This window comes from Onychostoma macrolepis, chromosome 04, assembly GCF_012432095.1.
Source record: "Onychostoma macrolepis isolate SWU-2019 chromosome 04, ASM1243209v1, whole genome shotgun sequence".
In the NCBI taxonomy this organism is placed as follows: domain Eukaryota; kingdom Metazoa; phylum Chordata; class Actinopteri; order Cypriniformes; family Cyprinidae; genus Onychostoma; species Onychostoma macrolepis.
In genome coordinates this window covers 34,737,707-34,750,701 of record NC_081158.1, presented here as the reverse complement: position 1 = coordinate 34,750,701, position 12,995 = coordinate 34,737,707, and the positions used below count along the sequence as shown (strand labels likewise).

At 34.1% G+C, this 12,995-nt stretch overlaps 1 protein-coding gene across 1 annotated transcript; it reads left to right on the top strand.

Annotated features, from left to right (window-relative positions):
* The first annotated feature begins 3,430 nt into the window (after positions 1-3,430).
* LOC131539042 (proline and serine-rich protein 2) lies at positions 3,431-12,876 on the top strand. Its single transcript, XM_058773326.1, has 4 exons — positions 3,431-3,569; positions 4,400-4,573; positions 7,867-8,116; positions 9,087-12,876. The coding sequence occupies exons 2-4, from the start codon at positions 4,517-4,519 to the stop codon at positions 10,310-10,312; spliced, it is 1,533 nt and encodes a 510-aa protein (XP_058629309.1). The 5' UTR covers positions 3,431-3,569; positions 4,400-4,516; the 3' UTR covers positions 10,313-12,876.
* The last annotated feature ends 119 nt before the right edge of the window (positions 12,877-12,995 follow it).

Genomic DNA, 12,995 nt, shown 5'->3' with positions numbered 1-12,995 from the left:
TAAATATTTGAATAATTAAGGAATTAGTTATTAGTTTATTTTTAATTTATATTATATTACACAAATACATACATTATACATTAATATTTTAATTTTATTCTTTTTATATCAATATTGATATTACACACACTTTAATTTGTATATTAAATATTTGAATAATTAAGGAATTAGTTATGTTTATTTTTATTTTTTTATATTATACAAATACATAAATTATACAATAATATTCAAATTTTATTCTTTTTAATTTATATATCAATATTGATATTACACACACTTTTTAATTACTTTGTATATTAAATTTTTGAATAATTAAGGAATTAGTTATTAGTTTATATTTTAATTAATTTATTTTATATTATACAAATAAATACATTATACATTTATATTTTAATTTGATTCATTTTGTTAACTCTGACATTTTTATATCAAAATTGATATTACATTCTTTAAATTCCTTTGATTATATATGAAAATATTTGAAGAATTAATTAATATATTATCTTTGATATAGCTTTTGTTAAATTTAAAAGCAAGATTTTAACATTTTCACTTAGTCAGATATTTTTATTAATATATTATTTTAAAAATCCTATATTATACAGGGTTTAAAGTCAGTTGCGGCGTTGATCCACAGGGTGGCGCTGCTGCTGTCTGAATGCCGTCAAGTCTAATTATGGAGTTATGGACTCGAAATAAACCCAAACAAGCTTATTTTTATGCGAAAGAGTCTGTGGGCAGAACTAACTCACAAACAGTAATGCCATTGTTTGACAATGTGATTAATAACAGACACCTGCCAGATATTAGATTATCATAAACAGCACGTGAACACTCATCACACTCAGCAGTTTAGGACATGGTGACATTTATGAGATAAAATAGTTATAAAATTGTGTTTACTTCTATAATATTGAGCGTGTTATCAACATTCTTCAGTAGGCAATGAAGCTTATGTTCATGAAAATATACACACCTCTCAAACTTCATTTGTCAGACATACATTAATATTGAATGTGACATTGACTGAAATGAAAAATCATTCAGAAAAAGGTTTTTATTTGTGCACTCAGAATAAAAGCAGCATGTGCATTTGAATTGATGTTGACTAAAACTACAGCAGTTAAAAACAGGAGCATCTTTAATGTAGAGCTGCACAATCAGACAGAATAAAAGAGAAAAACAAGGTTTATTCACTCTTTGAAATGTAATGCTCACCTGATCATCTGTGTGATTGCCTGAAATGACAAACATTATCATATTGACATGTGACCTGAAGAGAAGAAGCTGTGAATCTAAAGGGTCTGGAGTGATTCTGGATGAAGGAATGGTCTCTGATCTCTTGTCAGGTGTCTCTAACCTCGTCAGGCATTACAGGAGAACATTTAGAGCTGTTAAACTGACAAATGGAGGTTTCAAAAAGTATTGAATAAAAGGGTGCCGTTAATTGTGGCCAATGTGTATTAGAGAAAAACATTTATTTCATAATGATATTTCCCCCAATTTAAAATTCTTATTATCCAATGAAAGGTTAGATTTTTGTGATTTTTTAAAATAAAAGATCAAAAGGATTAACAATGCAGATTAATTTTCACAGCCTTCTTTGATCATATTTACCAAGGGTGCCAACAATTCTGACCACGTGTGTATATTAACATTTATATGGGAACATGCATGTTACATATGTAACCAAATCTGACAAATATATTTTGTAATATATATCCATATATGTATGATTATACATGTGCGTGCATACAGTATATATTAATATATAGTAAATATAATATTGTTAATATCTACTAAATGTATGTGAAAATGCACTTGTACTAATAATATTATATATATATATATATACACTGTTAGACTAACCGAGACTTATCACAGCACTTTCATATTATTGCTCTTTTGTTGGTTTGATTGCTATTGTTCCTCATTTAATTTTAACTATTAATTAGTCCTCATTTTAATTTTGTATGTAAACCCATGTGTTAATAAAAAGGAATGAGTGTTTCAATAAAGCTATGTAGTACGCTACTGTATTGTTTCTCTTATTGCTAAATATATATTTTATGTGTATCAATATATGGCTATACATGGTTCATGCATATAATGCAGAATATTGAAAAATATAAGAACTTGAGTCCCATATCTCAAAATATATTATTTCATATCACATTATATCTTCCAATATATTCACATATATATTTTTGTTTCGTAAGGGTCGTCACTCTATATTTCCTATAATATGTCTTAAGATTATACATAAATGCTTAGTTTTATTATCAAAGCATACAATGCAATGCTATTCAATGATGGAGAGATGAACAAAAACCTAAAACAAATAAATCAAGGACAGTATCTCACCACTGTTTTCATTCTGTAACATTGAACTTTAATCTCTTATACATTTTTTTTTTTTTTTTTGGGCATTTGCAGTATTTTAAAGGTTTCTGGAACCAGATATCCATGTTAAAATGTCATGCATTTAATAAAATAATTACAATCGATGAACCTATAATAAAACTTAAGTTTGCTTGGGAGGATTCTTTTGCATAAACCAATAAACCCCTTTTCAGATTTATTTATTTTGATAGAAAATGTTTTAATGACTTTAATATTTCAGTGTGGTAATTCATGCTAAACTTGGATTTGGTGTTAAGTATAAATTATATGTGTTTTACTGAAAAATTAAATTAAATAAAAATGCGTTGAAGTGCTATAACACATTGATGAAGCCCTCTCTCTTTTTAAAGTATTTTAAATGCTTAAAAATATTTTAAAATGGAGAATATCAAATTGCAAATTAAATAAAAATGATAAACGATAGTTCATTGATTAGTACATTTTGATTTTTAAAATCAAATCTCTCAATGGTTTATCTTTTAAATTGCCAAAATGCAATTAATTTAGGCTTAAGCCTAGTCCTAGACTAAAATGTAAATCTGAGCTGTTTCAACTGAAAGAAACTTGCACTAATTGATCTTAAGACAAAACAAAGACACTGATATATTTTAAGATGCACATAAATGTCCTAATTGAACTATGGCCTAATCCTGTCTGTGAAACCGGGCCTTAATTTATTATTTTGGGATAAAAAGACTTGGATATGAGATTTACACCAATATAATTCTGATATCAACTATTATTATAAGTATGATCAATTTGAGTAACAGTAATAGAAGGCACCTGCCACAAGAGGGCGCGACAGCACAGCGCTGAAGACACGCGCTCATTGCTAACGACATAAAAACACAAAATCTTCCTAAAACTTTCAGTCATTTTAATTCTAAGATCTGTGAAACCGCTTATATATCAATTATGAATCTATCAGCCGTGTTTGCTTAGAGATTTATGAGGAACCCCGCGTCTTCTTCATCACGAGCGCGCTGTACGTAAGAGGAGACGCGCGCGCTCCCGCAGAACCTGATGAGCGAGATGACGCGCGGCGCGCTCCCGCGGCACAGGGTCTGATTTAAACGCGTTCGCTCGCGTCACTTCACTTCAGAACTGGAGTGACACTCGGTTTATTCGTCTGAACTTGATCTGCTCAGCTGTTTCACGATGTTTGAGTAAGTGGAGCTTTTTTTCCTCTAAAAGTCTTTTAAGTTACATTTTTAAAACTTTTTAGAGTTGGGTGTATCTCAGGAAAACGTGTCCAGGTCATTATTTCACTACGAAAAAATGTTGTATTAAGTTATTTACTGATAATTTATGTAGTTTATTAAAACTACAAGTATACAGTGTAGTATTTATTCATTTGTACTGAATTTAACTGATCATTTTTAATAGTGTAATTAAAAAAATGACGGCGAAATATGCTTGTCAGGAAAATAGTGACAATGCAGAAAAAAAACGGTCATTTTTCTTTGTTGACTCCTTATTTCGTTTTGTTTATATTGGAATGAATTGCGTTATTACATAATGTGATTCACAAGTATATTGTTACACCCGTGTTTCTTTTACTGTATGTTATTACACTGAAAAAAAACAACAACATTTGGTATAGAAACAGTTTTCACTCAGAAATTGCTAGTAAACTCCACAATTACAAAGAAATGTTTAGTAACACATTACATGTGACATTTTGACTGAAATATTATTCCAGTAATCTGTTTTATTTACTTTAGAATTTTTATTTTTTATACAGCGTACCAATCAATATAGTGTTTTATCTGTTTTCATCAATATTGTTTAGCCAATATTAGTAAATATATTCCATTATTTTGAGGTAAATGTTAAATAATTACTGGTCTAATTGTGTTTTTGGCAGATCAGAAGTGCTGTAGTCAGACCTCAGGAGATCTGTGACAAACACTATATTCCTCAGTGATCTGACGCCAGCAGCTCTGTGTGTGTTAGTTAATTCATTTTAACAATATTTTTGTGTTGTGTTTTCCAGGTGTATCATGTGAAACTGGTCAGTCGGGTACGTGGAAATGCTCGGACCATTTCACACGACCCCTGACCTTTACTGCCCGACTCTTTCGCGAGACGCCGAGCCCTGGATGCTGTAAGCATGGATGTTCACATGCACAAGAGCCGGACACTTCACTACGGCCTAAACGACAGTCCTGTGAGTATTAATCAGGACGTGCATTGTTTTTACATGACGCTCATTAGAATGTTGACAGCTAAGCCAAACCCTGCCTTATTTATGATTAAAACATTATATATGAAGCGTGTTTTTTTCCCCATGAAGGAAGGAAATAACCCACACATTCACAAACACTGATTCATGCTGAAATCACACAAGCAGAGAAACCAGTTCCTTCATCTCTAAAGCATGACAGGGCGCTCATTGTGTTTGGGAGGACAGGTGTGGTGTGATGTGTGTGTGTGTGTGTGTGTGAGAGTTCAGCGTAGAGACGCAAGCTCTCTGAGGAACGTGATTCTGTAGTAAAGACAAGAATGCAGTCGAGCTGCATGTGAAACTTGACATGATCTACACGAAACCAGCAGGTTCTGAAGGATACAGGTGGTTTCAAGAGAAGCATCACTATTATTACCGCTCACACTTAGGATTAGTGATTAGAACAAACCCTAAATTATGTCCGTTTGACATGAATGATTCATGTTTGTTATTGAGGAGACGTGCACTATTACTTTAAGTAATCAGAAAGTGATTACAATTAAGTCTGTGGCATTTTTCCACCTGTTTAATTGGTGAAGGTGGATGATAAAACCTGATTCTTTTCATGAAACCACATTGCAATTAGGGTTATTATAGTTAAAAAAAAACACTTGAAATAAAATACATTACATTATTTTAACAAATAAAATATTAAATCTATTTTAAATATATAAATATTTATTATTTATTTAAATAATTATTTCAGATAGTTTCCAAGGCTAATTTCCATTTAGTGTAAGTTGATGTACTAAAATAATTAAATCTGAAATAAAAATAACAAAGACCAACTAAAACAATATAGATTAACAAACAACCAAACCACTTTTTTTTTTATTATTATTATTTTTTTAAAATGTAACATTCAAATAAAACAAAATATAAAAATTAAATCTTCAGAATATTCATTACTAATTCAAAATATGAATAAAAACTATGATAGTACAGTAACGACTAGTATTATGGTGGCATCTGCAAACATCATTCATGTTTTCTTTAGGAAACCAAGTCTGCATTATTTTAACATCTTATATTTTTAAGATTTGTCATCTTATAAACAATCCAGTGAAAAACATGCATCTTAAATACACATATCTGGCAGAGGATGAGCTCTTCCTTTGATTGAATTGTGCATCAAAAAGATGTTTAATGATTATTTAATTTTGTAAGTTTACAGCAACTTTTTTATTTTTTTTAATACATTTCCAGTTTTGGCAGTCTTTTTTTGTCAGTCAGCAAAAAAAATAAATGAATAGTAGGTCATCAGGGAATTGTGTGCATAAAAAGTGCATTTTATATATATATATATAATGCATGCATGCGTGTATGGTGTATAAATAGTAGTAGAATGCATACTACCTTAATTATTATTTAGACATACTATATTTATATGCCACAAACCATTCTGATGGGTTGACGCTCTTTCTCTCTCTCACACACTCGATCATTTCCTCATGACATGATTTTGTTGACTGTAACTTGATAACTCTTTGAACAAAAGACTCCAGAACTGTGTTTGAGATAAAGGAATTGCACTCAGACCATCAGCTGTTCTCTACAAACCTCGAGCAGAGAAGAAAAGCGGTCCTGCTTCTGTCTGCTGCTTGTTTTTCTGAATATCTAAAAGGCACAGACTAAAACCAGCCCACAAAGGTGATGCAATGTGTGCGCGGACAGCACGGCTTACAGAGGGGCTGTTCAGAGTGAAGGGTGTGTTCGCGGGGCGATGAACAAGCAGCCCACTGTTCACACACACACACACACACCTGAGCGAGAGCGTGAGTGGAGTCTGTGTTCTGCTGTTTGAGCAGGGAGAGGCACTTCAGCAAGGGGTCAACCTCTGAAACACAGCCGATTGATCTCTGGAGGTCACAGAGCACATGCATTTAAATCAACAGATCTTAAGATTATGGGAAACTAATTCAGTCGTGTAGATTACAGTGCATAATGCATCACGTCATTAACACACTAGAGATTCCCAAACTATTTCGTCAGCTAAATATTAGATTTTAAGGTAACGGGTAAAAGTGTTGCCGATTTTGGGTTAATATTTAAATTATTTTAAATAATAGACTTAAAATAAACAGGTTTATGATTGTGGGAGACAAATTAAGTCATTCAGACTTTCGTGTAGGTCGTGTAGATTGGAATGAGCATAACGCAACATCATAAACAAGTTAAACCAGAGATTCCCAAACATTTTTGTCTGCTGAACAACATATTAGCATGTCTGTTAATTGTCTCATTTTACATTATGATCATGTGACATTATGATTTGTTTTTAGTTTAAAAATATAGGTTTGTTTATATTATGATTGAATTATTTGTTTTTCATCAACTCGTGAATAGTTTGGGGAACAATTTTGCAAATCTTTTGAACAGGAATGCATTATTGGGGGGGGTTCAATAATTGCAATTTCGGTTTTATTTGGATGAATTGTGCAGCTGTAATGGACGGTTACTGTTAACTCAAGAAACATTTCTTATTATTATCAATGATTATTTAAAAAAATCTATTTAATATTACTATTTATATTTCAATTTTAGTTTATTTATTTACAGTTAGTCAAGCCAAGGCAACATTTCTAATATTCATTTAGTATTTATATATTCATATATAATATTATATGTCTTTATTATATATTATTTTAGTTCAAGTTCACTCCACTTCATATTTTTGTGGGAATAGTGATACATTGCCATTCAAAAGTTTTGTAGAAGTAAGATTTAAAAAAAAATAATAATAATTTTATATATATATATATATATATATATGCTTATTTTATTCAGTAAAGACGCATTAAACTGATCAAAAGTGACAGTAAAGAGATTTATACTGTTTCAAAACATTTCTATTTGAATTAAATGCCGTTCTTTTGAACTTTCTATTCATCTGTGAATCCTGAAAAATAAAATGCATCACGGTTTCCACAAAAATATTGTGCAGCACAACTGTTTTCAACATTGATAATAATCAGAACTGTTTCTTGAGCAGCAAATCAGCATATTAGAATGATTTCTGAAGGATTTTGACACTGAAGACTGGAGTAATGATGCTGAAAATTCACAGCAATAAATTACATTTGAACATCTCTTCACATAGAAAACAGCTATTTTAAATTACAATAATATTTCAAAATTTTTAATGCATTTTTGATCAATGCAGCCTTGGTGAGCAGAAACCAAAAAACATTTGCAAAAACAGTGTACATTACTTGACACCTCGTCTCTTTTTCTAGGATGATGATCTGCGGTTCCTCAGTCTGGAGGAGCGGGAGTGTATTTTGTTCTTCGAGGAGACCATCGGCTCCCTGGAGGAGGACGATGAGAGGACGGGAATATCCGCAGGCGAGCACAGGCTTGCGGCGGAGCGTCCAGCCGCATACACTACAGCTCGACATCCCAGCCCTGTAGATCTTGACATCATTGACCTGGTGCACCCTATGCCCGATCCCAGCAAACAGAGGGACACGCTGCCCGTCATGCCAGGTATCCGAAAAAACAACAACTCAATATAAACCACAGAAAACATTCCAATTCATCCTAATCATGCAAAAAACTGTGCTCTGAAAAGTTAGCAACGACACAGCACACACTATATAGTACTTCTATTTTCAAAACAAAATGCATTATGCAAAGATAAAAGCACTATAATAAAGCATTGTCGTCAAATGCATGCTGTATTCTGCAGGCGAGGCCCAGTTGTCATCATAAAAATGTAAAAAATCCAATGAAAAACATGCATCTCCCCATTTGGCAGTTTTTTATCATAGACTAAATGCACAAAATGAAGTTGTTTAGCAGAGAGGGAATTGTATGCGTATAATTTGCATACTGTGACAGTTATATATGAATACCGTGTAAACATAGCATGAGTAGGATGTTAGTATGGTATTGCAAACATAACCAAAGTATACAAGAACTGTATACTTGTAACAGTAATTTATAAAATCCCTCCTAGGGACAAGTGTTGCAAATTAGCTTCGGCTACAAGCTCTATGGTACATGCATGGGATGACTATTATTTCAGTTTCATCTGTTTATTGTATCCCTAACAAATAAAACATTAAATAACTAATGTTTATGTTCTTTTAAATCTTTTTGTGTTCTATTTGTCTGTAGTTACAAATTAACAAAATTAGTTTTAGTCATTTTGTTGCATGCTTTTTGGTAAAACTTGGGTAATACAATAAGGTCCTGTTACTTAATATTAATGAAGTAACATTCACATTGATCAGCAGTTTGTTATAGTATGTATTAATCTTTGTTAATGTTAGTTGATTCTGACACTGGTTGTAATCACCTGTTCATTGTTAGTTCATGTTAGCTCAGATCTATTAAATTAACATTATATCCTGTATTAAGAGACACATTTATACATCGTGTTGTCATTACACAAGATTGTTTTTGCACCATCAGCGGTCCATTAATTTAATTGTAAATGTGTTTGCCTTGTCAGATTTCCAAGAGCTGACTGTACCCCCAGAGACCCATTTTGAACTGAAGCCAAAACGTGACCTGGACGTCCCAGATGGGCCGCAAGAGGAATTTGGACACCTGCCGCCCGCAGGTTCAGTTCCCACTCCGGTTGTAATCGCCAGCAAGATCGCCGAGCACCAGGGAGCCAGAGGCATGTCTGCGTCGCAGCTGCTCCAGCGCAGATGCAGTCTAGAGTTACCGACGAACCCCTCGGCCAAACACGGCCCTCCGACCCACACCAAACCCACGCGTCTCCCCGACAGCGTCGGCATGTTGCGGAGCAGCCGCGAACACATTCCCCACTCGATCGCCACCGAAGCCGTCAGCGTTCAGGAGCGCCGGGCGCAGATGCTCACTAACCTCACCGGCCCGGCGCACCCTATGGACGGCGGAGAACCAGCCTGTGTGCGCAACCTTCCCATGCGGAGCATTTCGTTTCGAGATCCGACACCAGATAAGTCTAGGATGGAGGCGCTTTCGAAGCTCGGACTCGCTCAGAGGCGAGCGCAATCCGTCATGCAATCATTTCCGAGGGATTCGGAAAACGCCAAGACCAGCACCACAGTCAACATGACCAATCCAGCTAACACTAGCACTAGCACTAGCACTAGCAGCACCGTCCGCGCGATAGACACTACAAACCACTGCCAAACCAAATCTAGCCCTGCACCAACTTTGACGAGTGCCGAAGTCACGCACAGTGATTTTAACGGCTATGGCGGTAAGAGCATCACATTAAACCCCACGATGTCCTTCAGGAGCGAGTGCCTCTCATCTTCAGCGCCCAAAACAGAGTCTTCGGAGATTCATAGAAACAACTACGGTGGCAGATCGCGAGTCATGACTCCATCCCAGCCAAACCATCGCACCCAAACCAAGACCATCACCCCAGTAAAAGAGGAAAACTCCAGCTCAAACAGGACTTCAAATGAAAACTTACCCAAGAGGAAAACGTGGCACTCCGAAGCGCCCGTGAAGCAGCCGCCCGCTCCGGCTCCAAAACCACCGCGCCACCAAAGTCCGCTGAGTCCCACCGGGTCGCGCCCCGCTCCGCTGTCCCCGGAGTTACGCCGCAAATCTTTGCCAAAGCCGTCCTTCCGCACTCAGGGAGTAACGGTGCAGTTTTCTGGCCGAGGAACCACAGATGAGGCCAGACGTGATGCACTACGCAAACTAGGACTGCTGAGGAACACGTCTCAAATGTGACCCTGGACCACAAAACCAGTCATAAGGGTCAATTTTTGGAAATTGAGATTTATACATCATCGGAAAGCTGAATAAATAATCATTGATGTATGGTTTGTTATGATCGGACAATATTTGGCGGAGATACAACTCAAAAAAATCAAAATATTGAGAAAATCTCCTTTAAAGTTGTCCAAATGAAGTTCTTAGCAATGCATATTACTAATCAAAAATTAAGTTTTGATATATTTACAGTAGGAAATTTACAAAATATCTTCATGCAACATTATCTTAACTTAATATCCTAATGATTTTTTTTTTTTTTGATCGATACGATGTATTTTTGGCTATTGCTACAAATATAACCGTGCAATTTAAGACTGGTTTTGCTCTCCAGGGTCACGAATGTTCACTAACCCTAACTAATGATGTGTAGTACAGAAACAACTTATAAGCTATCATTTAACCAGTGCTGGGTAGATTACTTAGAAATTGTAGTTTGCTACTAAGTTACATGGAAAAAAAAAATTGTAGTTAGTAATCTGTTAGATTACATATTTTATGTAATGTAATCGGATTACTCTTTGATTACTTTTAGATTACTAGATGACCTAACTTTTACATAGGATAATTTTATACCATATTGATGTAAAAACACAAATAGAATAAGTCTCATTACATAAATTGTACACAGATAAACACTACATTAGGGTTTCCAAAACTGAGGTTTGTGAAGAAACTGTTAAATAAACCAATAGTTTTAAAATAAAAACACTTGTGACCATTAACCAACATCAGAGAACGTGAACATGCAAATGTGTTCCTTATTGACTTAATCCACCTAAAATCTCAGGGAGACTTATTAATATATTAAAATATATTAAGTCAGAGTTTGACAAAAAAAAACAAAGCACTAAAAAGGTTAAATGACTCACTGAGTGATTATTTAAATAATAATTAATATATCAGGAGGTGATTAGACATGCAATATTGAGAAAACGCTTCTTAAAAGTGAAATGATGTCTGTAAATAGTGGATTATTAAGGAGAATTAATAAATTATGAATAGTTTACTGCCATTTTGTGAATATTTAATCTATACTAAAGTGACTGTAGTCTGAGTATTTTAAAACAATATAAAGTATTTAATTTTTAATACAGATGTAAAGATAATCAGTTACTACCCAGCACTGATTTCAATCAATCGTGTATATAGGCACAAAAAATATTGGCATTACTTTGTTTAAGATTTCCAGAAGGTCAGAGCAGGATTTATGATCATCTTCTTGATTGAGTTTCAAACGCGAGTTTGAAGAAAAAGTCACAACTAACACTCACACATCTTGTTTGGTGTCAGCTGTGTATTATTATTATTTTTTTTTGTCTGTTTAGAAATTATAGATCAAAATAATCAAATCTTTAAATAACCCAAGCAGTTCTTATATCTCTGAAAACATATAACTTAATTTTAAACGTTGTTGTGCATGCTGTCTCTGGAAGCACACAGCCTGGTTGCAGCCATCTTTGTTTAATGGGCACATGGTTCCAGAACTGAGCCAATCACTTGAGTCTTGATTGTCATGTGACTGATGACTCCTCCCCCTAATGCTTCAGAGTGCGAGTCACTGCGGTTATGCTTCTAATTCCTATATTTTTGCTACATTTAATAATACAAAAAGCAAACTTCAAAAACCAATTACCTAATTAACTTATTTGATTTTTTTATTTTTGGGATTTTTATGGGGGTTTTTCCTTTCTTTTTTTAAAGTTTGATTTTTACTGTTTTATTTTGACTTGGTTAGTTTTTGGATTTTTACTGTTTTATTTTACTGATTTTGTTTTCTATTTTTCCTTTGTTTCTTTTTTACTTTCACTTTCATTTTGTTTGCTGTTCCATTTTTACTTTTGCTTTTGCTGTGTTTTTTTCACTTTCACTTTCACTTTTTTGTGTCTGATGTTATATCTGAAGAACCCAGACTGTACGCAAGCAATACCTCAAGGGTCTTCCTAGAGAAATATCTTACATGTCTTCTCTTATGTTTATTTCAGCAGGTTAGTTTGTATGATAATGTATTTTTATTCTCTGGATGTTGAATTGTGGGTTTGGACGGTGGTTGTTAGGTGGAGATCTTTCTCTTCTTTCTCTCCCAGCATGCCCCAGCCTTCAAACATGCAGAAGGTCTTGTAAATGTATGTTTAGTTCCTCCCACACTAAACCACAGCCATCCAAATCTAGATCTGGAACATGTTGTTAGTCACATGGGACTGAAATCACCACCAATCACATGCTGTTGTTTGTTTTACCTGTAGTGTGTGTAATATGGATTCCAGTGTGAATGAGCATGAGTGTTAGTTTATGTATGCGTTTGAATTTTTTATTTTTTTTTGCGACTCCGGTTTTTTGCTTTCATTGAAGCAGTTATTGAAGGATACAGAATGCATGATTGTGTGAACATGTGACACTATATAAACACACACACACGAAACAAAACAGCTTATTTCCACCTCTGTGTAAACTTATATTTTCTTGCATTGGTGAAGATCTTTAATTTTCACTGATCGTTTCTGAATAAATTCAATGAAACTCATCATGGTGTCTGAAGATGTTCAGTTGCAACCGAATGTTAGTTTGGAGATGCAAAATAGGGACTTCACAAACATTCAAGTTTGACAAAGACATTTAATCAACCAAGTCAATGAAAAGA

Coding starts and splice junctions, on each gene's coding strand:
- LOC131539042 (XM_058773326.1), top strand. CDS start 4,517: ATGGATGTTCACATGCACAAGAGCCGGACACTTCACTACGGCCTAAAC. Junction 4,574..7,866: donor ACGGCCTAAACGACAGTCCT/GTGAGTATTAAT, acceptor CTCTTTTTCTAG/GATGATGATCTGCGGTTCCT. Junction 8,117..9,086: donor CACGCTGCCCGTCATGCCAG/GTATCCGAAAAA, acceptor TTGCCTTGTCAG/ATTTCCAAGAGCTGACTGTA.